Source organism: Magnolia sinica, chromosome 19, assembly GCF_029962835.1.
Source record: "Magnolia sinica isolate HGM2019 chromosome 19, MsV1, whole genome shotgun sequence".
Classification (NCBI taxonomy): Eukaryota; Viridiplantae; Streptophyta; class Magnoliopsida; order Magnoliales; family Magnoliaceae; genus Magnolia; species Magnolia sinica.
Window position 1 is genome coordinate 16932435 of NC_080591.1, and position 27873 is coordinate 16960307.

A 27873-nucleotide genomic window follows, 5' to 3' on the forward strand; every position below is an offset into this window, starting at 1 on the left:
TGCCAACTCCATGTACAAATGCAACGCAACCAAAAACATGAGGGGAAAACAGCTGATAGGCACTAATCAGATTTCTCCAACAAATTAATATGATCTGGAAAACAGGCCCTATGCACTACAACACATGCGTCACAAGCAATCTGGAAAAGGTTCTTTCTTGAACTTTCACGATGCAATGGTCCACACTGGACCTTTAATCAAATCATAAGCAACAATATAGCCCAAATAAATTGAATAAAAAACTACTGCATATCATTTACTAGCCTAGAGGACCCAACTAGTCCACACAACAACAGGCAAAGAGATATAGAAATGTTCATAACTCACCACCATGATTTCGGCACCCAATTGGTTCGAAAAAAGCAACACATAAGAGAAATAGTAAAAGTGGTTCAGACTCTCAAACCTGCAAGTGATAACGTCCCCCTTTCAGTGATGGGGTTTACAATTCTAAGGAAGAGAAAGCTTAAAGAGGAATCAGTGCAAGCTTGGCTCTGATACCATGTAAATCAGCCACACGCTGATCTAGGTATGGTCCAACATCTTTTGGACCTGACATCGAGACAGAGACAGGGACAGAAGAGGGGGGGGGGGGGGGATTGGGAAATCTGGAAAAAGTGTTAGGGTTCCACATTTAAGGCCATCTTATATAAAAAGGAAAAACTACAAATGGGCTTCAAGCCCAGGTTCAAACCACAAAAATGATGCACGCACATAGTGAGGTCCAAGGCCCAATTACTCTACAGATAAATATGAGCTTTCTACACTCCAACAATTGGCTAAAAGAGCTAAATTTCTTTCTTTGGTTATGTTCAAAATTTCCAAGTAAATAGGACTTTTCAAGTCCAAGCTCACATGCGCATTGCCTCAAGTTTGATATTTAAATTTTTAGCATTATAGTTATTATTTTAGGAGCCTTTGGTGTAAAACCTATTTTCAATATTAGGAGCGATTAGTGTCATACATAAGCAATAAGGCACATAGAAGGTACTATGAGGTCAACTTCATGGGAGCTTCCCATGAGGTTGAGATCTATGTACCCCACCACGATGTGTCCAAAATCCACACCATGCATTTGGTGGGTCCCCTCTAGGTTATGGGATGTCCCAAAAATCAGTCATATCTAGAACTCGGGTGGGCCGCACCATCTGGAATCATGTGAAATCATGCCTAAAACCAGTGTTTTGAATAGTCCATAGCGTAACTACGACGCTACGTAGTATTAGCAAATAGCATACGCTACAGGGGTTGTAGCCTATGTAGCGTACACGTAGAGTATGAAGCGTACACGTACGTTTTTTTTTAATTTTATATAAATGATAATTGTATTTTGTATTTTGTATTTTGTACTTAATACTTACAACCCGTGGGATTTTAATTTCATTTTATACTTGTGACTTGTGGTTTCAATTAGACATTATTAATTAAAGTGGTTTTCTTAGAAAGTTGTTAATGTTATAATGATTTGATTTGGTTTATATATGTGGATTGGCTTTTGATAAATGATAATTAATAACTTACTTGATCATGCTTGTACTTGAAAAAATGAATCATCTTTTAGGCATATATACATATTGAAAGTTGTTTCAGGTCTCTATGAGCTAAAGTTGTTTTAGGTAATTTAGAGGTCTCTGTGTTTAACAACCAATGATATAGATTTTACCCTATCAACCCTATGAATAGTGTAGATTTTACCCACTCCATTATTTATAGGGCCATTTTTTGTCATTTAATTTTTTTTTATTATTTTTTTTTTTTTATGTGAGTTGCTTGCAAGCAAGCTGCCTATAGCCCGGAAAGACCCAAACAAGGTTTGTTAGAATATATTGGGACATATTTGTATAAGATACATTAGAACTTTAACTTTTGGATATGCAGTCATCTTCCAATGATTTGAACCATCTATAAGCCGAGTCTCACCTTAGATGGGGTATATACAAAAAATAGAATCTCTTATATTGGGATATTTTATCCCTTTGATCGTTTGACTATTCTCCTTTGGATTTGGATAGTCCATAACCTTCAAAAAAATCAACGGGTTGAAATACTTCAATATGAGAATTATTTTGGATATCCTCAACCCACAATTAGGACTATCATTTAGATGGTTTTAATCATTGAAAAGGACCCAGATCCAACGGTTGATGTTTCGACATATCCCATCTGAGGTCATACTCTACTATAGTATCAAACAACTCTCTTTTTACAATCACTCCACCAACACGTGGACAGGAAGTGGATTGCAAGACATGGGAGAGAGGTTGTGGACAACACGCGCGCGCGCACGCGAGAGAGAGAGAGAGAGAGAGAGAGAGAGAGAGTTGCATGCGGGCTACTAGTATTAAAATTTTAAAATGGCAGAAGTGCCCTATCCTTAGTCCAATGGGTAAAATCTATACAATTCATGGGGCTGAGCGAGTAAAATCTAAACCATTGGTTGCTAAGTACACAAATACCTCCAAATTACCTAAATAACCTTGCCTTTATTTCAAATCCCTTCCCATGTCCTTTTAAAATTCAAAGTTTATGACGGAGCAAAAACTAATTGCGATAGTGAAATTGCCCCTAGCTACTTGCATTATATATAGTGGAGATGAGAATGCCATCCAAGATTTGACTTAGTCTATCCATCACATTGTACCTTGCAATGGAGAAATGATAAAGCACGTGACATCTTTAAGTCTTCTCAAGAGCACTTGCCAAAATCTTGTGTAAGCTACCAACCAAGCTTATTAGACGAAAGTCCACAATTTTTGTATCACATTCGTTCTTGTGTGTAAGTGTAATGTATGTAGAATTGGCCTCTTTAAGAATACATCCCAATTTTTTGAAGCACATTCCTTCCAATTGAGTTGCATAGTCTTCTTCTTTGTTGCAATTGAAAGGGAATTTACATGATCATTTGATCACTCATGTGATCCTCTTGTCAAGATTTGTAGATATCTTGATTCGATTCATGAAGTTGAATTTCATTTTCCCATGTGATGACCCAAAGAGAGGAGATGTCATGTTATTGTCAAATTTTAAAAGTAATGATGGCTTCTTCTGAGAGAACGAACTCTAGACAGCCAAGTCTCGCAAGTCATCCCGACCAAACCACGCACCTATCTATCACTTCAATCACTCCACATTCTCCTCTAACTACCATTAACAGCCAATTAATGGCAACCGCCTCTTACCAAATATTTCCAATCCTTGGCCCATCCAACTCAAATTTCTTCAATTCTCTATGTTTTTTTTGTGATGAAGGAACAACCAAACTTCTATCCGATGGCTTTAATCCCAGTCTCTATCCTATCCAGCCCACTATGGTTTGACAAGACCAACAACAACATCTTCTCTAGTTTTATCTTGCTTCCACACACGGGTTGACTGGACTTCATCTCTAATTGTCCATTGCAAGCAATTTTTCCTTAACCCTAATTGAGATCTTATGTCTTTATCTCTTTGGATCTAACCATCCAAACCTTCACTATGGCTCTAAGGATGGAATCCCCATTGGAGAGACGGTCCAGCTCCACTACCTTCCCAGGACAGTCAGCCTCCTAACTGCCTGAAGATCTTCCCCATGCATAAAAGGTCAATCTAATGGATATCAAGCATTATTGGAAGCATTTTCAACTTCTTCATTCTAGATTACTCAGGAAAACAGAGGATTAGGATGACAGATGCAAAAATCAGCCCTAAAACAAGCACTTATCTCTACGTAGTGGAAAATCTCTTAAAGAATCACATATCTTACATCAGTATGTGTCGATGCCTACCTATATCATCCCTAAAAAATTATTCAATACTTGCCACATAGTTGTCACTTCTTACTTCATATTATGTTTAGTTGGGAGGGAAATTTCAAACAAGTTAGAAATCTTCATTGACCCTACTGCACCATTTACTTACTACAAATGGTACAAAATATCGTCGAATATGACTCATTTTTGCTCGAGCCATATCAGTTTTGATTAGAACCAGGACTCAAAACTTAAACAAATCACATACCCCTGACTAAGAGCGACTCATTCAAAATCGAGAGCAGCAATGATGTGGTTCAATTTTTGCCTAGTCCGGATGAATTGTCATCAACTCATCCATGATTAGAAGTCTAGTCCAATTGGGTCGGTTTTGTCTGAATCAAAGCAGGTCGCAACGAGTCATACAATGCAACTCGTCCAATAGTATATAAGGCTTTTGATTCACTTCCTAAACCCCATGCTGTCATTCTCTTAAATTCTAAGTGTGGAGAAGAGAGAGATTCCATTTCTTCAACTTAGTTGCCATCTGCTTCTACAGAAGCCCTATCCATTTATTTGGACCCAACACGTGAATATTCTTAGGGGTAAAAAAAAAAAACATTTTGGAGTTTTCCACACAAGAGGAATATTTTTGTTTTTGATTGAATCTAGGTTTAATTTGTGCAATATTTTTTTATTTTGATATTTTTCATTTTTTTACGATTTTTTTATCTAGTTTTGTCATATTTTCATATTTTCACTATTTTTTAATTTAATAATTCTTATTTATTTTTCATCCAATTTGGACAAGTATTGATTTGTCTACTACATAATGGTTTTGAACTCGAACGAGTCAATTGCACTCTGAAACCAATATGCTACCACACCTCCATAATACTATAGTGGGGGGGGGGGGGGGACAGAGAGAGAGTGACAGTTCAAACCTCAAGTTTGACACGCACAAAGGTTTTAGGTTTGTTAAACTAAGCTTTGTCCCTGCTTCGTTATCATCTTCTCCACTCCCACCATTTGTTCCCTCTATGTTTTGAGAATGCATTTGCAATTGTTCTTCTCTCATCACAAACTTGTAGATTTCCCTTCCGAATTCCACCAGAAGATTGTTTCTTGCCTAAAAGGAACTGGATTTTCCATAGCAATTCATAGAGAGGTGGAAATGAGAAGTATCCCCTGCCAATGCAGGAACATCAATCTCCACCACAATGCCTACACAAGAATCAATCATAACCATTATAGCAGATCCCAGAAATTTGATAAGAATACCTTTCACCCTTACCCTCATTGCTAATACCCAACTTCTACACTAACTCATGCAACTCGGCATTCCTCCCCATAAAAACTTCAAGGTTAAAACATTGAAGAGAGAGGAACAATACCATTCCTTTGTTATCCTTCTTACTTCTACCAATTGAACATCTTCATATGGTGTCAACAGCTTGGATTAAAAATTGTCTGGGAACGAAACCAAGCCATACCAACAGAACCAGCACGACTTGTCCAAAATTGGACAAGTTATGTGACCAAAAGTAGAAAACGTTAAAAATATTTTAAATTAAGAATCTGAAAATTGGAAAAATAAATAAATAATAAATAATAAAAAGAAAACAATCAGGAATACACACACACACACACACACACACACACACACACACACACATATTGCTAACATCCCCACATTCATGGTACATTGGCAACATCCCCAAAGCTTTTAAGTGACACGGGATAATTAGTCATCAATCCAGACCATCCATTCGTTCATGCAATTAGGGAGCCATGGTGCAACAATCACGCCAATCAGATGGTCCAAAGCATCGTATCAATAACATGGAAAATGGACAATCAAGATTGAGCAAAGAAACAAAATAGGCCCAATCATCATCTTGAACCATCTATTTGATAGATCCCACTTTGTATTGCTTACGATTCCAATAGCACTTTGTTTATGATCATCTGATCAGTGTGATTCTTGCACCATGACTTGCTCCCAGTGTTTTTAGCAGCGTGCAGCGTGCGCTACGTGGCATAGCATAGCGTAGCGAAAATGCTATGTAGCATACGCAAGTAGCGTAACTCCCTGGTAACATAAGCTACGGGGTATGTAGCGTAAGCTATAGTGCATGTCGCATAGCGTAGATAGTGTAAGCTACTTAAAATCTCTTTTTTTTTTAAGTGTTTTTTGCTATGTTATTTTAACACCTATTTTCAAATGGTGATGACTTGTACCTATGACAAGTGGCACTACATTAAACTAATCCGAACTATCCAAATTGTGGTCCATATCGTGGATAGAGATCTTAGATCAATCTGGACCATCCAAATTGTGGTCTATATCATGAAATTATGATAGCGTAAGCAATTTGAAATCTCATTTTTTAAGCATTTTTTGTATGTTAGTTTAACACCTATTTTAAAACGGTGATGACTTATACCTATGATACACGGCATTACATTAAACTAATCTAGACCATCCAAATTGTGGTCCATATCGTGGATAGAGCACTTAGATCAATCATCCAAATTATGGTCTATATCATGAAATTGTGATGTTTCAATAAATGAAAAAAAAAAAAAAAAAAACAGAGGTCACACTTAGAGACGTCTAAAGGCAGAGAGAGAGAGAGAGAGAGAGAGAGAGAGAGAGAGAGAGAGAGATTTTGCATGGAAATAAGTGGTTGATGATCCAGATTCATAGTCAAGAACTCATAAAAATTACACATTTTGTAAATTTTATCATATTTTCTATTATTTTAATTAAAAATTATTAAGGATTGTGGTGCAGGACAATTAACCACTTGCTCTAAAAGCTCGAACTAATAAAGCATGGCGAATCAATCCTTTTATCTCATAGCCCAGGCCCCACATCGCATGGGTTAGGACCTCGGCCAAACCCCCCCCCCCCCCCCCCCCCCCCAATCACATGGGTTCTGCCTCACACAGGCCGCCCACCCCGAGTGTGCCCCTGCATCCCACGGGCCACCTCACTAGAGCCCGGTGTGAAAATGCCCCTGCATTAACTTCCCTTGGTAGGGGTTGGATGACAAGAGGAAGTTTCACCTGCTAAAGTGGGGCAAGATTTTAGAGATTTGGAGTTAATGAGTAGGGGGCTCTTGGGAAAATGGTTGTGGCATTTCGAGGTGGAAGAAGGCTCATGGTGGAAAGAGATCATTGCTGAGAAGTATGAATGCCACATCGGGGGATGGGGGATTAGAGACTCCTCCATACATAGAACCTTTGAAGTATGGAAGGAAATTTCAACGCTCAAAAAGGAGGTTAGAGATGGGGTAGGATTCTCCTTAGGGAATAGTGCGGAAATCTATTTTTGGGAAGACGTGTAGGCTAATGATTATCCTCTCCAAGTTGTGTTTCCAAGAATAATGCAGCTCTCCTTGGCTAAGGACAATAAAGTTTCCAAGCGTTTTTCTGTCATGGAAAAAAATATTGTTTTGTCCTGTTTGCCATTGTGACATGGATGACGAAGTAAAAGAGTTGTGAGACTCCTAAACAAGCTTCTTCTATATGCTCCATCTAGCAATGAGCGGGACAGGCTGCTTTGGCTCAAGGACAAGTCGGGTCATTTCTCAATTCAATACGGATGCTTGTGTTCCCTGTTTATGGTTGAGTGGTGTGTTCATACATCCCACGTGTGGCACTACGAGGCCCCTCCGAAAGTAGCAACTTTTGGTTGGCTAGTTTGCAAGAAGAGAATTCCCACTGGGGGAAACCTTCAAAGAAGATCTACGGTTCTTCCAAACGTGTGTGTGATGTGTACGGAGGATAGGGGTCGGTCAATCATCTTTTCATTCACTGCAAAGCCATTGCCAAAATGTGGAGCCTTTTCATTAGCTCCTTTAATATGTCTTGGATTATGCCTAACTCAATCGAGTTGTTGCTCCTATGTTGGCATGGTGTGCAGATTGAGAAACGAAAGACTGTTGTGTATGATGACAAACATGGCTAGATGGTGGGCTAAATCTTTTACCTAGGAATGGGCTTCAAATGTAAAGCTTTTGGAAGATTGTAATTTAGATTTTCTACTTTTGTTTTTCGTTACCCTTGGAAAAAAAAAAAACTATAAAAAATCCCCTACACTTGTAGTATTTTACATATTCTTTTCATAATTTTTTTCCATTTTCTTTTGATTTTTCATACTTTTTTATTTTTCTAAATAAAATTTAAAAAAAAAAAAAAAATCATCTTTGTGCGATGACATATGCAATTATATGATTGCATATGCGCATAGTCCCCTCGTGTTGCATGGGATCGCTTATGCCCATGGTGTACCGTAAAGGCCGTTACAAGGTAACAGTGGCAACCATTACACATCACTAGAAAAAATGACTCGTAACGGCCCGTTATGCCCCCCATAAAGGCCATTATAACCCCGTAATGGTCCCTTATGGGGCCAATACAAGTTTTTCGGGTTGTTTTTTCAATAAGAAAAGTGACCGTAAAGGTCATTACGAGGGTCTTAATAGCCATTATTAGAGCTGTACACGAACCAAGTTAGCTCGGTTAACTCGCTCAAGTCAACTCGAAAAAGCTCAATTCGACTCGGTTCGAAACTGAGTTCAAGCCGAGTCGAGCTGATTTTTGAAGCTCGAAAAAATTTCGAGCTGAGTTCGAGCTTGTCCAAGCTCGAAACGACTCGGATCTAACCTCAACTCGAATCGAACTAGTTCGGTGACTCAGTTATTTTGATATTGATGTTGCTCACCAAGTGTTCGATGAAATGACTCAACGAAGTGTTGTTTCGAGTGCATACATTCTCCGCGGGATCAGTTGGTGGCGAGGAAGGTATGGATATGAAACAAATCACTACCAAAAAAAAAACATTACATGATAAAACTACCTTTTATCTTGATTTTGATGTTGCCTACGGAGTGTTTGATGAAATGTCTGTAAATTGCCGCTGCTGTTTTGCATACTGTGAGAAATTGAAGTTGCACTCTATGTGTTTGAGAAAATGCCGCACATGCTCGAACTCGGCTTGATCTAGCCCGAGCTGCTGACCGAACCGAGCCGAGCTAGCCAGTTAGGCTCAAGGACCGAGCCGAGCCGAGTACCAGCTGGGGTCAGCTAGTGGCCGAGCCAAGACGAGTTGTGCCAAGCTCGACTCATGTACAACACTAGCCATTATAGCCCATATCGTAAAGGTAACAGTGGTGGCTGTTACAGCCACCGTTACCATTACGGAATACCTTGCTTATGCCATTTGACAACATTAATGCCAAACAACTTTGCAGCATCCACCTCCTCTGAGCCTCTTAGGAACCACCACATAAAGCCTCCCCACATCCGTTCTTTTAGTCCCAGTCTCTTCCTTGGCTTTCTGCTTTCTCTTCACTCATCCTTGATTTTGTCAAGCATCTTTCCAGCTTCTTATCAGTTTGCTATGATCATTCACACATGAGAATCCATGATTTCTGCCATGGGCCTATAGCTGATCTTTCAAACGCCATTCAGATTAATAAGGATAAGTGATGCTGCTTACATACTATAAATATGAGTTTGTCTTCTACTCATAAAAGAAAGTAATTAAGGATCATCAGGAAAAAAAAAAATGTTGGGAACTGTCTGTTTCTTTTCAATGTTTTTATCTCTTGGCATCCATTTTGATCCTTCCAAGAGAACTGAGCTTTTGTTGTTTGTCTAGGCATCAAACACAATCATAGAAACAGTAAATTCTCACATTAGACACTGTATATGTGCAGAAGAAACAATGGTACTCATCAGAACCAGAACCGCAAAGACACAGCTACATTTAATATTGAAGCATTGGGAACGTGTGTGATGTGGAGATGACTTGGGTTATGCATATAGTGTGGTGTGTAGATGAAGCACAAAAATATATAAGGTATTTAATCTATACAGATTAATATGAAAGAATACAAAAGCAAATGACAAGAAGCAGTCAAGGTGCATGTCCTAGCTAACAAATGTCATGTCTTTTCAACTTTTGCAGGGCACCAAGAAGGGGTCAAGGCATCACATAATGTATTATCACTGTTTTAAACAGCGAATAGCGCGTACGTAGCGTTCACCCCTCTAAAGCGTGAGGCATAAGCTACATAGTATGTCGCGTAAGCTAAATGTTACTTCTAGAATTTTATTCAAGGTTGTGAGTGGTTGCACCAATTTCCTGATATTCTAGACCAAATTAGACTGATTAATACTGAAATTTAATAAAATTTCAAGATATTTGGTGCAACCAAACAAAACCTAAAGTAATACAGAGGAGCAATGATTAAGTATAAAGGTAAAGAAAGAGCAACGAAACTGATTTGATACTGTTACTCATATTATTTTACTAAAAGCATTGAAAAGATTAACTATTTTTATTGAAAAGAGAAAAATGCAACGTATTATTGAAAACATTAATTAATTTTAATGTTGTAATGAAATATAACTTATAATGTGAGCTACGTAGTGTATAGCGTAGTCTACGTAGCATGTAGTGTATGTAAAGGGTCCTTACTCTTGCTCAGGTGGTGGACTCTCAGGAGTTTTAACTTCCGGTCAAGGGTTCGAGTACCCATAGGTGGTGAAATTCCACTAGCGTGAGTGTGTGGGGTGTGTGTGCGTGTGTAGAAAAAAAAAAATGCAGTGTATGTAAATTAACCATGTAGCGTAGGCTACACACGATTTAAGCCATTTTCATGAGCTATGTAGCATTAAGGCTAAGCTATGCTACATAGTGTAAGCTATGCACTAAGTAGCATAGCTTAGCCTTAAACTACACGCTACATAGCATAGCTATTTAAAACACTGTGCATTATACTTGTAGTAATACACTAATACCTGATAATTTTTAGGGTACCAAGAAATGATGCATATATCATGCTATGTAAATTAGGACCCTTGTGGGACTCACTGTTACTGTACAATCAAAATAGAACAGATATATTCCATCTATCCCTACTAATGGCCAGCTATGCACTACAATCTACAAGGACACCAAACAAAAATAAAGATAAACTATACATGCATTGCCAGTATTAAATTTACGAGTACACCGCTTTTTACAAATAACCATATTTAGACTCGGCACTCAATATTCCCCGCAAGTTAACCTTAGCAAGTGGTTATTTCCCATGAGCATTTTCCATGTAAAAAACAAATCTAACTGGTGGAATCAAAAGGTAATAAACAAATGCGATGGTCTATTAACATGAGCTGGACTTCAATCTCAGGGCTTGTTTGGATACAAGGATAACTGCTTGGGTTAAAATTTTAACCCATTATCCAAAAATTAACCATGTTTGGTAAACGCTGAAGAAGTGGAAAAGTTCTTAACTAGGTTAAAATTTTAACCCAACTTTTTGGGATTTTTTGGAAATTTTTTTTAAAAAAAAACTATTACGCCCCCCATGACGGTAAACCACCGTTACCATTATGGCAAAACATGATTAACATATACTACCATAAAGTTGAAAATCCATCGTTATCTAAACTGATGCACAAGGTAGAGATGATACCCTTTATCAAGTGACAAGCACCTGATATCAGTGTTTTAAATAGTTACGTCATGCAGCGTGTAACTTACACTACGTAGTGTAGCTTAGCCTTAACGCTACGTAGCTCATGAAAACACTTTTAAGTCGCGTGTAGACTATGCTACACACCATGTAGCTCACATTACAAGTTATTTTCACTACAACATTAAAATCAATTAATGTTTTCAATGATTTGTTATATTTCTCTATTTTCAATAAAAAAAAATAGTTAATCTTTTTTCTTTTTGAAAGATAACTAATTATATTAAAGGAAAAGAACTACAACAGAGTTAAGAGTCTGCTGAGAAAGCAGAACCTAACTAGGCCCCTAAAAAAAGAAAATCTGCATCTTTAAGAACATCTATATGGGAGGCCCATTCAATGATTAGACATTTGGCTTTGGAAACAACTATATCAGGGGACTTTCCTTCGTTTCAAAAGCATCGGCTGTTCCTTTCTGTCCACACGGACCACCATGTGGCAAGGATCGCCATCCGCCACAGCCGGGTTTTCAGCTTGCCTATTCTGATGTCGTGCCAGGCTTTCAGCAGGAGTTCCACATCTCTTGGGAAGCACCAGCTGACCTTAAAACAGGAGAGGAGGTCTGCCCATATAGTCAAAACGAACGGGCAGTGGATGAGCAGGTGCTCGACTGTTTCTTCAGCTTTCAAACAACAGATGCAAACATTAGTTAGGATCATCCCTTTTTTTCTAAGGTTGTCCACTGTAAGAATTTTCCTGTTACCAGCCAGACATCCAAAGACCTGCAGCTTCGGTGGGACAGGGTACTTCCAAATGAAGTGGGGTCCATGTGTGGCAGCATTGCCGGGATTGTAGAGGAGCCGCTTGTTTAGCAATCTGACTGAGAACCTGGAGGAATTGTCTGGTTTCCAGATGAGATTGTCCCAACTCGTCTTATTTGGGATTGCCTTCTGAATGATGTCGAGTAACTTCACAAACTCCCCAATTTCCCAATCGTCCAAATTCCTCCGGTATTGAATGTTCCAAACAACTTTGTCAGCTACAATAGAGTAACAATCAGCGATGAAACTGTCTTTCTTCACGGCCAACCGAAACATGTTGGGGAACCTATCTTTCAAAGGGCTGTCTCCCAACCAAGTATCTGTCTAGAAGTAGATACTATCTCCATTGCCTACCTCGAAGCCTATCCCTTGAAGGACCTCATTTTTCATTCGAAGGATACCCTTCCAAATGGCGGAGACCCTATACGAGGAAGAATCTTTTGTCCACCATCCACCATCCGAGCTGTCGTACTTACATTTGATTATTTTGTTCCACAGACTCTCTTTTTGTGTCAAGCCTCCAAATCCATTTCCCCATGAGGGCACAGTTCATCATCTTTAAATCCTTTATACCAGTTCCACCATCTTTAATTTGCTTGCAGACCTGCTTCCATTCCATAAGATGGAATCTCTTCTTTATCTCCTTGCCGCACCAAAGGAAGTTGCGCCTGAGTCTGTCAATAGAGTTTAACACCGCAACTGGACACCGGACCAAGGACATGAAGTGGGCAGATTGGATAAGGCTGCCTTAATAAGAGTAAGCCGCCCTCCTATAGAAAGGTACCGACGTTTCCATGCTGCGAGGTGGTTTTGAAATCTGTGAATGACCTTGTCCCAGTGGTGCTTCATGGGTAGGCCAACAGACAGGGGGAGGCCAACGTATGTAGTCGAAAGAGATGCCGTGGAGCAACCCATTAGACCTGCTAGATCACTAACTTCCTGACTGTCCATATTAACCCCATATATTTTGGACTTGAGCATATTCATCTTAAGGCCAGCAACCGCTTCAAAGCATCAGATAGAAGTTCGCAAATTATTCACCATGTCTGTACTCGCTTCTGAAAATATAAGAATGCCATCCGCATACTGAACATGCGAAATCGGATCTAACATCCCTTTCACCTGAACGCCCCTGAGAATGCCTTCAGCTTGGCCTTTGTGGAGCATCATGGATAGGGCCTCGCCGACAATAAGGAATAGAAATTGGGATAGAGGGTCGCCTTGCTTAAGGCCTCAAGAGCTTTTGAAGAAGCCTTTCGGAGACCCATTTAGGAGGATGGAGAATTGCGCCGAGCCGATGCATTCGCCTATCCAATTCCTCCAAGTTTCGCCGAAACCCATGCACTTCAACATGTATAATAGAAAATCCCATTCAACGTGATCGTAAGCCTTCTCGATGTCCAAACTACAGAATATGTTTTGCTGCTTGGATCGATGGCTGGAATCGAGACATTCATTTGCGATGAGAGCGCACTTGACTATCTGTCTGCCCGGGATGAAAGCACACTAATTAGGAGCGATAATCGACCCAATGACCTTTTGCAGGCAAGTAGCAAGGACCTTGGCCAGAATTTTGTATGGGCTTTCGATAAGGCTGATTGGTCTGAATTCGTTGAACGCTGACGCCCCTGAGAACTTGGGGATTAAAGCAATGAAAGTCACCCCAATATTGTTTGATAACCTCCCTCTGACATGAAATTCGTTGATGAAAGCCATAACGTCTTCCTGAAGAAGATCCCAGAAGAATTGGAAGAATTGAATTGGGTAGCCATCAGGTCCAGGGGCTTTGTCTCCACCTAAAGCACTCACAGCCTTCTTGACTTCTTCCAAGGAGAAAGGGGCTTCCAAAGAGGCAGCGTCGGCTTTGCTGATATGTTGAAAAGACAGGTTGTCCAGACGAGGTCTGATCCAACCGTCACTGTGAAGGAGCCCTTCGAAGTAGGATACAGCTTCTCAAGTGATGGTATCTCTGTCATCAATCTGAATGTTGCAGCCGATAATACTGCTGATTCTGTTGACCTTGGCATGCATGCTGACTATACTATGGAAGTACTTCATGTTCTTGTCTCCTTCCTTCATCCATTTGGATCGAGCTTTTTGTCTCCACAAGATTTCGCTTTCCAGAACTTTGGCTGAGAGGGATTGGATGAGCTGGATTCTCTTGGATAGGATCTCTTTCGTCATCGAACTGTCTTCGGCCCGCACGTCAATTGCTTGAAATTCAGCTAAGATCGAGTCCATCTCCGCTTCTCTGTTACAACGTTCCATCTGATTCCACTGCTTGAGCTTCCCTTTTTGGGAGTTTGAGCTTGTAGCAGAATCTGTTGCCTACAAATCCGTGAATCTGAAAATCCCTCCACCAGTCAAACACCATCTTCCTAAAGCTTGCAATATGGAGCCAAGAAATATCAAATCTAAAAGGCTTTGGCCCCCAGTCTATCTCCTCAGCAGATAGGAGCAGGGGCCAGTGGTCAGAGGTAGTCCTGGGGAGGACGAACTAAGCAGAGGAAGGGAAAATTTCTAGCCACTCAGGGGATAGACCAAATCTATCCAATTTGGAAAGGATCGGGGAGAGCCTCCCGTTAGTCCAGGTATATCTGGACCCGATCAAAGGAAGATCAACCAGAACATTGTCATCAATCCAATCAGAGAGGGCTCTCATTTCGGACTTAACCTTGAGCCCATTTGACTTCTCTCTAGCGAATCTGGTGGTGTTAAAGTCCCCCGCAAAGCAAACTAGACCATCGAAGCTTAGTCTAACAGTAGTCAGCTCGTCCCAGAAGTCTTTCCTTTTTGCCTTGTTGTTGGGACCGTAGACTGAACAAATGAGAAAAGAGGAGGTCGTAGAATTGTTTTTGAGAATTGCTGTAACCGAGAAAGTCCCAACCCAACTCTTCTGAAACGTCCATTGCAAGGATCTCCAACCCAGGAGAATGCCCCCTGAGCTGCCCACCGCATCCTGCGCCACCCATCGAGCATCAGAAGCCTTCCACAGTGTCTTCAGCAGGCGATCATTAAAGTTTTGCACTTTGGTTTCCTGAAGACAAATGATCTGGGGGTTGCATCTACCACAAGAATTCTTGATAAGTCTTCTCTTTTACTTAGACCCAACGCCCCGCACATTCCAAGAGACGATCTTCATGTAGGAATAGAACTGCCCCGAGAAACCTTTCTTCCTTCTTCGGCAATAATGCTGACGTTCCCTCCTGAACTCATTGCTAGCCGTTGAAGTTCCCTGTTGCTGCCCGACCTTGGAGCCCATTTTGGAGGGGATCTCATGGGACCAAGCGGTCTGCCGCGAGCTTCTACGCACTGAAATAGGGCAAGGAAGTCTTCCGGGCAGTCACCAAACGACATCCTGAGGGATCTCCCCATGTGCCCCATAGCATCTCTAATCCATTTTTTCTTGTGAATAGTGTCTACTAAGGTTGCTCTCTGATCTTCATGAGCAGCTTGCTGTCGAGAGTTCCGGACACAACAGAGCTCCCAACTCTGGTTTGAAGAGGTTCAGCTATGATGACCTCTTCACCTTATGCATCTTGGAATAGGGAAAGAAGGTTTAGATCTGATCTCACATAGGACGAAGAGAGGTGGTCAGATTGGATGGTCAGTGTGGATCTCGGGGACTCCAGATGCGAGGATAGCTCTTCCTCGAACGCCTAATCTTGAACTGGATCATCGAAAGGAACGACTTGAAGATGGAGACACATGCGTTCTTGCTGCGAGTACCCCATCTGTCTGTTGCTAAACAGATTCCACGAACCAGTCTTCTGTATAGTATCGGGGGCCTCTCCTGATGGTAGCAAAAAGGCTGGTACACAATTGTCGAAGCGGCGGGATTGTGCCAAATCTCTGCCATTGATCTTCAGGTTAAGAACAGGTGTAAGGTTCAAATCGAGTGTTGTTATTTCCGAGGCTGCCGGTTGCTAAGGTTCGACGCCCGAACCTGACATCTCGCACGGTTCGATACCCGAATCAGCCACCGCCATAAGTTCGAGCTCCGGACCCGACTTATAACATGGTTCGGGCCCGAGGATCGACGGATAGCAAAGACTCGAACCGCCACGCATCACGTTATCGGTGTTGACACGTCTCTTGAACTGGGTAACGCTGGTGTTTACGAGAATCGAGGCAGGTGCTTCAGAGAGCGCAACGTATCGCCCTCTCCTTCAACAGATGGACGGGGTCACCATTTCGAGGACAGAGATACACGTCTCTTGAACTGGGTGACGCTGGTGTTTACGAGAATCGAGGCAGGTGCTTTAGAGAGAGCGCAACGTATCGCCCTCTCCTTCAACAAATGGACGGGGTCACCATTTCGAGGACAGAGATCCGCTGAGGGGCCACCATGTGGCTCTCTCGAGCCCAGCGCACTGACAAGGTCACCATCTCGAGGACAGAGATCCGCTGAGGGGCCACCATGTGGCTCTCTCGAGCCTAGCGCACTGACGCTGCTATGATGGACGCCAGCTACCTCGCTGGCGAAAAGATTCGGTGCTCCGCAGGTATGCCGACCCCCTGCATCTTCATGCTCCCTACTTTCCTCACTGCATCACCGACGACTACGAAGGTTCTCTGCAGCGCCATAAGTCTCCCCGTTGCGGGAGAGGGGAGCTCGGAGCTTCCATCTGGATCGGGAGCTCGATCTCCCTGTTGTCCGTCAAAACGGTGATGTGCTTTGGGAGCGGCGACCCTTTTCTTCTTCTGATCCGGATGTTGATCACCGCCATCTCCACATCCAGCTTTGTCTTCGGATAGAGTTCGATGAAGGACCCCAGGGACGCTGCGACAGAGATGAAGAATTCATCGTTCCAAAGCTCCAGAGGAATTCCCCATATGAGGATCCAGATGTCCTCCATGCCAAATGCAGAGAACTCGTTCCAGCTTTTTACGCCGATGACAGGGCCGTCCTTATGTAACGCACCCGCCATGATCAGGGGTTTGAGGTTCACGCCCGAGATGCCTTTCACCCATAGTTCATTGTAGCCTATTGGCCTGATGATGTACATGGCTGGCCAGATCCTAGAGCATTCATCAATCCACGCTCTAACTTGTGGGATGGATGCATCTTCACGAGCCATGATCACTACCATATCCTGCAGAGCCTCCCTCGCCCTGGGCAGGTCTTCCTTGCATATCCGTATAGAGTAAGGAATCGCATTTCCTTCCTTGGGGGAGCTCGTCTCCTTCCGTGTACTTGTCCCTTCCAAGTTATTGATGTCTCGTTTGGTTACTGGAGGATTAACCAGCGTGTCCCGATACGAGGAAGTCGTAGGAAGGGTTGTATCTTGTTAATCCTTTTAGTAAAATAATATAAGTAACAATATTAAATAAGTTCCATTGCTCTTCCTTTACCTTTGTACCTAATAATTGTCATTTCCTATTACTTTAGGTTGCGTTTAGTTGCACCAAACATCATGAAATTTTGTTAAATTTCATTATCAATCGCTCTAATTTGCTGCAGAATATCATGAATTGGTGCAACCAAGCGCAACATGCTACGTAGCTTATGCCTCACGCAGATGAACGCTATGCTACAAGCTATCTGCTATTTACAACATTGACTGATATTATAAAGATGGAGCGAACTAAGTTTCAAAAGTAGTGCCCTAATCACATGGATCATTCTATCCCAAGATTATTCCCCTAACATATAGGTTATGGAACCAAATTAAGCAAACTCAGGTTAGACCACCCAAAGAAATGAAGAATGAGAGTATTTTCTTGCACCAAAAGTTCAAAGCAACTGAAAGGGATTAAAAATAATTAACAGATTAACAAGGAAACAGTCACTACCTATCAAATTTATATCCATGAAGTAGAGACTCAGCAAGGATGGTCTTCGTGGATGTAGCTAAACAACCAAATAAGGCAGCACAGAATCCAAATACATTGAAACTAAGCTCTGTAACGGAGGTCAGAAGAATCCCCCCAACAATGGGCACCAAAGCAGCCCAAATGCGCCAGTCGAAGTGTTTCTTCCACACTAGCCATTGCAGGATGACTGATTGAAATGCAGATTATTAGAAATGACTACATATCTGTGAACAATACGATATAAAAAATAGAACAGTATAAGCAAATACTCAATCTAACCTGTTGTTGCAGGAGTGAACGATTTTATAGTCTGCATGAAAGAAACTGGAATATACCGCAAGCTCACATTTCCTAACACTATGTTGATACAGAACACAAATGACATTGGAAATATCCTTCTCCAACGGTCTTCAGGATCAACCTCTATTAGCGGTTTAAGCTTCAGAACTTTGATTGCCAGGTATGCTCCGATAGCAGAGCAAATGAAGTGAACACACGACACTGACAGAGGGAACTTGAAATCCAATTTCTGTACAAAGCAAATGGATCATCAGACTTGCATCAGATGTCCAATTCAAAGGCCAAAGGTACAATGACAACCATGCACATTCAAATAAATGATGAGGACCACACAATTCCTTCTTAATAAGGAATTAAAAATACATAGCACTTCCATAATGATAGGATTCACAAATTTGTTCAAAAGAATAAACTGGGAAATGGATGCTCGAATGGATGTGAATTGGGAAAAAGTTCTATAGCAAAAAGATACATTCATTTTATAGATAGCCACATAAGTCTTCATAATACAATAAAAATTTGGTAATACACATTCATCATGATTGAAACTCTACTACATTTTTTGCAAAGTGACTAGGATTTTTTCCCCCTTTCTAAACCATAAGATGATTAAGATTTTATTAAGCAATAAAAAGAAACAATACTGCAGAAACAACGGACCAATATTGAGTGACCCTCTCATCACTCCCTCTCCAACGAGCCAATTGGGAAAAAGTTGTCCTCACCTCTATCATTTCTCAAAACATCACCCAAAGCAAAGGGACCTGGTTTCTCAAGGAAAACCCACAAAAATTAAGATTTATAAAACTTGGCTTAAGAGGCACCAGCTTGGCTTTATCACTTCACCAACCCTCCAAGAAGGCAAGAATCCCAATTTTCCAGTCATAAGCAAGACCCACCCACCCGATAACATATCATCCGATACAAGGAGTATCGGCACCAATATGAGTCTAATATGGACTAATACAGGCCGATGCACCCATAAAGGCCTAATTTCGATTTATTTTTTTTTCCAAAATTTCACTCATGTTTCCTCTTCTTTTTTTCATTTAAACCATAGAGGAAGCTCAGAAGTCATTTTAGGCTACATGTATACCTATTTTAGGATCAAAATAAATTATTTTGGGATTCAAAAAACCGAAGCCAAGTGTACCATTATGGGAAAAATCAGAAAGAAGTGTAAACCTTCACTTTCTTTTTCATGTTTGCATCTTTTTTTTTCCCCTTTTTTTGTATTTTAATGTAATGGGCCGTAACTCACCAAATCTTGTTTGATTTGTGTTTAATTAGGGTCCATTTAGTTGACTTTCAACAGGTCAAACTGATAGACAACATTCTTTTCAAAGAATGGTTTGATACACCATTATATGCATGGACAAAATGCAAAATAATAATAAGAAGAAGAAGAAAATGATGGATTCTTGAATATCTCACTTTTCTGATATTTTCCTTAATTCTTAGGCTTAAAAAAATGATCGATATGGGCCAATATGATCTAAACGGGCTGATACAAATACCCAACGCCCGTATCGTAGTGTTTTTGGCCGAGCCGATAGAAATATGATACTAATATTCATAACTATGCCAAAGACCCCACATAAGGGAGCATGGTCTAGATAAACATCCTCCCTTGGCTGAAACATAACGAATGACACCCATCAGTCAAATCCTTGACGAACCTATTGCAAGTCCAATACACACCAAAAAACATCAAAGAAATGTCCCTTCCCACAAAAACAATGAAGAAAGATATGATCCACATATTCCTCATTTTTGCAACGCAAGAGGAACATGCTAGGGAATGCCAACCGCTGCTTCTTGAGATTCTTGAGAGCAAGTACATTATTAGATGTGGCTACCCAAGCAAAATCTTGAACTATAGGCAAAAAAGGTGCCGCTCAAACTTTGTCACACCAAGAGATAGGCCCATCACAAGGGCAAATGACCAAGAAGAAAGACAACAAAGTTGTCATTCAAACTCGAAATATTCATATCCTCAACTGAAGAATCAATAAACACCTCTTTAAGCATACTGAAGAGCCTACCATAGGAACTCATCTCCTCATTGTTACAATTTCTTTGAAGCTTGATAAAACAGACAATAAATTCCTAGAAGCTCTTTAACCTTCTTTGCAAGGAGATAAAGAAAACATGGAATAAAAAGACCCGGTCAACGGAACATTGTCAAGCAAAATATCTTACTAAAGCGAACCTTATTGCCTTTACTCCTCACTTGTTTTATCATGTGACTTCCATTGAAAGTTAATTGGTCCCATTTTTTAGAATTAATGAAAAGCTTAATTCAAAAAGAAAATAATGCAATGGCATTTTCTCACTAGGCTTGAGTGGGGTTGCCTATAGGATGCAGGGGCACACTCAGGGTGGGCGGCCCGTGTGAGGCGAGCGGCTCATGTGAGGCGGGTGGCTTGTGTGAGATGGTACCCATGTGATGTGGGGCTCACGAGGAGGGTTTGGCCAAGGTCCTAACCTATGCGATGTGGGGCCTAAGCTATAAGATAAATGCATTAATTCACCATGCTCTATCTGTTCAAGCTTTTAGAGCAAGTGGTTAATTGTCCTGCATTAAAGTGGTATCAGAGCAAGAGGTCTCGTGTTCAAGACTCCTCACCGGGGGTGATTAATGCAGGAGCATTTTTACACCGGGCTCAAGTGGGGTTGCCTATGAGATGCAAGTGCACACTCAAGGTGGGCAGCCCTAGTCGAGTTTGAGCCACACCCCAGTAGGGCAGATCCAATGGTGCACAACTTTGGCATGGTGGGGAGCGCAATTTGCCACCAATTGAAAAGTGAAGAACATCCAACGCCAATATTCACCTGAACTGGGGCAGTGCAGGCGAGGACTAATTTATATTGCTACTCTTAACCTACTTGATGTCCTTCTCCCGAGAGGTGTGACAATCCTTGAATATCCTGGGCTTTCTTTTGGAAAGAACCTTTCCCTAGCTGGTGAATACTTGCTAAGGGTTTCTTGGAAAAGAATTCCAGGTTCAATAATATCATAAAGCAGCCCCATATCATCCTAACCAGTAACCATTATAATGTACAAATAAATGATGAACCGATTCCATGTCCCTCTTGCACATGATGTGCCTAGTGGGCATGTTAAGACCCCTATGAATAAGGTGGCCCAAGGTAAGATTTTTGTCCATCGTGGTCCAGATGAATGCTTCCACTCTAGGAGTAAGAGACGACCACATATGGGCACAAGGGGGAGCGAACCCTTGAGAAGTTAATAAGAATCTATAGTTATATGCACAAGTTGTTATTCTAATCAAAATATGAAGTCGTGAACATTATTCTTATAGATATTGCATTACTTCATTCACCTCTTCGATACATCAATCTATTGTGGAGAATATAGATATGGGAAATGCTTTGATACATCAATCTATCGTACATTGATGTATCATTCACCCCTTCTCCTAGGCAGCTTCTTCCAGGTTCCAAGAGAACAGCCCCTTTTTTTTCTAATCAAATGTAGAAAGATTCCCATATGCATAGAGAATCATACGGCGTGTTTGGACGCCACACATTTTCATTTTCCATTAAATCTGCAAGTGACATGCAGACGCCAAGAAAGCTACTTCCTCCAAGAGGGGGTTAGACAACCGTTGAACGACCCCCTCTCACATCACATGTTAAAATATTAGATGTTTTCAAAAATCCAAAACATTCATCAGACTCATTGCCACAATAAACACACATGGATGAAATTTCAGGCACTTCGGATCCTTGAGTGGGCCACAATCCGATATTTAATAATTTTAATTCTAGCCACCGGTATGCTTCCAACGGGCACTGATCGAGAGAAAAATGAGTTAAAACCCATTTTAGTATCATCCAAACACTCCCTTACTTTTAGCTAAAATTGGCAAGTTAGAGTTCTGTAATTAACATGTTTAGTCCTCACGTGGAATTCAATATGTAAATTTGCTTTCTTTAACTAAATTTTCATTCCAACTGTTCGAATAATTGTTGATGAACAAATGGTTATACCAGAAGAAAAAGTGCACAACTTCAAAATCTGTACTGCAGTCATCATACATCATACAGAAATCAATGTCAAATAACAAAAAGAAAACAACTCTTAAAACAGATTGATAAACCCTAACAAGATCAAACGCAGCACACGGAAATCTCAATTCAATAATCAAATGGCCAGTACGTAAAAACCGAAAGAAACCCTGAATAACCCACAACATATAATCAATTCCCATTCAAACAAGTTCCTCATGCGCTGAAGCTCTTTACAGTGAACACCCACAAAAAAGGATGCGTGCCCCGGCAGTCCATGATCAATTGTCGGGTGGGTCTCACAATGGATAAGGTGTGGTGGAAAAAAAATACAATCAATGGGACGATCTAAACCATCCAATTACCAATCCACAAATGGACTCTCTCAAAACAAACATCATCAATCATGAGATCAACCGGGGTAACATCTGCTAACCCTCCAATCCATGGTGGGACCCACCTGATGAATGGCCCAATTCGAGCTCAGGGCGTGAAAATCGGCAAACTAACGTCGGGCTAGAATCTCCCATCTAACCAAAAATTAAAAATTAAAAAACCCAAAAAGCTTATGAACTTTTCAAAAAAAAAAAAAAAAAAACAAAAACAAAAACAGATACCTGAAAGATCCATTTGTTCATGATGATGACAGTAACATTGAATCCCCACCATTGAAGTATGGCCAGAAGAGAACGGATCACACTCCATTGGCAAAACCAATTCTCCTCCATCGATTCCCTCTAAAAAAATACAGAAATCGAAGAAGGAATGGACCAAACACAAGATCCAGAATATAAATTGGAGCGCGGGACACAGAAATGTACATGCCCCCTCTCAAAACATGAAGAAGATCAGAGGACTACAGCATCTCTACTAGAGCTAGTAGGGTTTTGGGGAAGAGAGGAGAGGAAGGGAGAGGACAGAGAGGAAGGGTGTGGAGAAGGGCTGTAACGGGGGTAGGCTCTCCTTCCATGTGATGCGACCCTGTGAGACTACCGTAACAAAAGAAGTGGAGCTAATTTGATACTCTGGCTGACTATGATGGTTGATACACAGTCACCTGCATCTGTTATGAAATTAAACCGAGAAATTTGGGACTGTGGACCCCACCTTTCACCCAGCTGTTTTTACGAAACAATGCAAACTTTGTTTTGCAACTTAGACCTGCGCGTGCGGACAGCGAATTTGAGGACGAAAATACCCCTCCTTTCACGGAAACGGATTGGGTACTCCGCCTGCCACCAGCCAATGGCGGATGGCCAGTGGTCTGTGGGCCCCTCCATGATGTATGCTTTTCATCCATGCCGTCCATATACTTTTCCAGATCATTTTATGGTATGAGACCAAAAATGAGCTATATCCAAATCTGGGTCCTTGCTCTTACTCCAGTGATAGACTCTCAGGAGTTTCAACACCTAGTCGAGGGTTCGATTGCCCATCGGTGGTGAAATCCCACTACGGCAAGAGTGTGTGGTGGTATGTGTGCGTGTGAAAAAAAGAAAAAAAAGGTATATCGAAATCTCAAGTGTACTACATTATGGGAAATAGTGTTGAATGAGCGTCAACCATTAGAAAACTTTAGGGGGCTCACTATGATGTTTGTGAGAAATCCTCCCGTCTAAGTTCATTCTAAGTTCATTCATAGTGTCATAAAGACCTGGATGAAAAGGAAAAACAACTTTCATAATGATCCAAAACTTCTGTAACCCCTAAAAGGGTTTCAATGGTAGAAGTTCAATTCCCCACTGCCTTTTAGAGTGTGGTCCACTTGATAGTTAGATCTATCTTATTTTTCATCTCAAGACTTAATATGAGCATGCCAAATAGATGGACGGTTTGGATATAACATAGACCTCATGATGGGACCCACATAAGCAACATAGCATTTAAAAAAAAAAACCACGGACTGCCGCCGCGCAGTATGCTACGATTATAATCCGTACCCATACTGTATCGAAAATTACACTTTTTTAGACAAACTCACTGGATAGTTCTGGACTTTTTCGATAATATTGAAAGACTTTCGATATATCGAAGGACCTATAGCTACGGATTATAACCGTAGCTTTAACTATGGTCTGTGCCAGTCCACACAAATTTTATTTTTATTTTTTCACATGGAGAACTTTATTCTACCTACAATATTCTCTAATATATATTTATATAAATATGTATATATAAGCATATAAAATTTTTCTCTCTTTTTTTCATTTCTTTCTTTATTCATTTAACAAGCATATCTTCTAAACCAAAATTAGTTACTTGACATACCCTATATGATTTTGGGGTGGGAAAAGCTACTTTAGCCAACCAACCAGGTTATTTTTCAAGATTCCATCAGGTCGATGGTTGAAAATTCATTTCATTCACTTCGCGGTCAATTTCATTCATTTCATTTACTTTACGATCAATTTTATATTTGTCCCGCTCAAATTTCAATTTGCCCCGCTTAATTTCATGTTTGCCCCGCTCAATTTCTAGTTTGCCCTGCTCAATTTTCAGTTTGCCCTGCTCAATTTCATATTTGCCCCGCTCAATTTTTAGTTTGTCCCGCTCAATTTTCAGTTTGCCCCGCTCAATTTATAGTTTGCCCCACTTAATTTTTAGTTTGCCCTGCTCAATTTCATGTTTGCACGGCCCAATTTTCAGTTTGCCCCGCTCAATTTCTAGTTTGCCCTGCTCAATTTTTCCATTTGCCCCGCTCAATTTCTAGTTTGCCCCGCTCAATTTCATGTTTGCCTCATTCAATTTTCAATTTGTCCCGCTCAATTTCTAGTTTGCCCCGCTCAATTTCTGTTATGGTGGGCCCTATAAAATTTTTAATGATGAAAATCAATTTTCCCGCTGCTCTTTGTAGTGTGGTCCAGTTAATCTTTGGATATGATTCTTTTTTTTTATATAATGCTCCCAAATGATCTCGAAATATGGATAAACGTTGTGGATATAATATATACAAATTTGTGGGGCCCATGTAACTTTGATCTCCTTTGAGCGGGGCGAACATGAAAATTGAGCAGGGCAAATTAGAAATTGAGTGGGGTAAAGTAGAAATTGAGCGGGCAAACATGAAATTGAGTGGAGTAAACTGAAAATTGAGCGAGGCAAACATGAAATTGAGCGGGGCCAACGAGAAATTGAGCGGGGCAAACATGAAATTGAGCGGGACAAACTAGATATTGAGTAGGGCAAACACGAAATTGAGCGGGGCAAACTAGAAATTCAGTGGGGTAAACATGAAATTGAGCGGGGCAAACTAGAAATTCAGCAGGACAAACATAAAATTGAGCAGGGCAAACATGAGGTCTGTGTTAAGGACCGAATGCATTTTATATAGGGGAGTAGCTATGGGAGAGAGGTCTGTGAGTCTTATCACGGGGTATATGTTATATCCAGATCGTACATCCATTTGAGGAGCTTGTCTTAAGGCTCGAGATAAAAAAATAAGACAGATCTAACTATCAAGTGGACCATACTGCAAAAACCAATAGAGGATTGAACGTCTACCATTGAAACCCTTTTTGGGCTCACAGAAGTTTTGGATCAATATGAAATTTGTTTTTACTCTTCATTCAAGTGTTTGTGACCTTATGAAAAGATTGGATGTAAAATAAACATTACGGTGGCCCCTACAAATTGTTTAACGGTGAAAATCATTATTGCTACTACTATTTATGGTGTGGTCCAGATGATCTTTGGATATGATCCAGTTTTTTGGATAATGCTCTAAAATAATCTAGATATAATAAATACATCACTGTGTGGCTATGTAACTTTGATCTCCTTTGAACCGTTCGTGCAACGTGGAGATAGAGGAGCGTCAGTGCTCCTATTCCAACGACACGTACCTACAACAGCTGTACACCAGCCAATCAGCTTCCCTCTCCGGCACAACACGCGATCATTTAAAGCGCTGACATGTTAAGAAAGTCTAACGGTGGATTAGGTACTGCCCTGCCAATTCTGAGCTCCAGACAGACTAGTGCTTCTAGGCCTAACATGTTTATTTGCCATCTAACTGGTTCATAAGGTCTCTTAAACATTAATGAGGGAAAAACACAAATATATTTTGTTTCCCACCGTTTGCCCCGCTGAATTTCACGTTTGCCCTGCTGAATTTTATGTTTATCCCGCTCAATTTCTAATTTGCCCCGCTCAATTTCATGTTTGCCCTGCTGAATTTGTAGTTTGCCCTGCTCAATTTCATGTTTTCCCCACTCAATTTTAAGTTTGCCCCGCCGAATTTCATATTTACCTCACTAAATTTCTAGTTTGCCCCACTCAATTTCATATTTACCTCGCTGAATTTCTAGTTTGCCCCGCTCAATTTCGTGTTTGCCCCGCTCAATTTCTAGTTTGTCCCGCTCAATTTCATGTTTGCCCCGCTCAATTTCGTGCTTGCCCCGCTGAAATTCGTGTTTGCCCCACTGAAATTCATGTTTGTCCCGCTGAATTTCTAGTTTGCCTTGCTCAATTTCATATTTGCCCCGCTCAATTTCTCATTGGCCCCGCTCAATTTCTAGTTTGCCCTGCTCAATTTTAATTTTGCCCTGCTCAATTTCCAGTTTGATCGCGAAGTGATTGAAATTGACCACGAAGTGAATGAAATAGATTTTCGACCATCCACCCGATGGAATCTTAGAAAATAACTTGGTTTGTTGGCTAAATTAGCTTCTCCTATCCCAAAATCATTTGTGGTATGTTAAGTAAATCATTATAGTTTTGGAGATATGGGTGTTGAATATATAGACAAAGAAATGAATTAAAAGAGAAAAAAAATTCTATATACTTATATACACATATTTATATAAATATGTATTAGAGAAAAATGTAGGTAGAATAAAGTTCTCCATGTAAAAATAAAAAAATTTAAAAAATTTAAAAAAAAAATTACACAAATTGCAAGTGATTACAATTATGGCTACGGTTATAATCTGTAGCCATAGGTAATACTCAGGAATTTTGAGGCAAAGTCGTTGGACCGTTCGGGACCTTTTTTGATATATCCAAAGACCTTCGATATATATCGAAAAAGCATGGGCGACGGCTATGGCTACGGTTCCTGGTTTTTTATTTCTTATCTATTTTTTGCTGTTGTAATCCCCACCGCCTTTTGTGGGTCCCATCATGAGGTCTGTGTTATATCCAAACTGTCCATCTATTTGGCGAGCTCACGTTAAGCTTGAGATGTAAAATAAGACAGATCTAACTATCAAGTGGTGGGCCCTACAAAAATTTTAACGGTGAAAATCAGTTTTCCCGCTGCTCTTTGTGGTGTGGTCCAGTTGATCTTTGGATATGATTTTTTTTTGGCCAATGCTCCGAAATGATCTTGAAATATGGATGAACGTTGTGGATATAATAAATACACAGTTGTGGGGCCATGTAACTTTGATCTCTTTTGAGCCGTTCGTACAACTCTCGGTTGGATGAGCGTCAGCGCTCTCATTCGAAAGGGAGGGGTATTTGCAAAACAAAGTTTGTATTGTTTCGTAAAAACAGCTGGATAAAAGGTGGGGTCCACCGTCCTAAATTTCTCAATTAAACCCGGGTGTGGAAAAAGGGACCGTATTTTCTTCCATGTGATTTGCCACTGTGAGACTACCGTGACAACAGAAGCAGAGCTAATTTGACACTCTGGCCGAATATGAGCGATGATACACAGGCACCTGCATCTGGAAATGG

At 40.7% G+C, this 27873-nt stretch overlaps 1 protein-coding gene across 1 annotated transcript in view; it reads right to left on the minus strand.

Moving 5' to 3' along the window:
• LOC131235661 (UDP-galactose transporter 1) overlaps window positions 1–23173 on the minus strand; it is a 34249-nt gene extending 11076 nt beyond the window's left edge. Inside the window, exons 1-3 of the mRNA XM_058232932.1 lie at window positions 22812–23173; window positions 18139–18388; window positions 17839–18046 (exon numbers count right to left, since the gene is read on the minus strand). Coding sequence (XP_058088915.1) covers window positions 17839–18046; window positions 18139–18388; window positions 22812–22922 — 569 coding nt within the window. The 5' untranslated portion in view covers window positions 22923–23173. The remainder of the gene's footprint in view (window positions 1–17838; window positions 18047–18138; window positions 18389–22811) is intronic.
• Between the last annotated feature and the right edge of the window lie 4700 nt (window positions 23174–27873).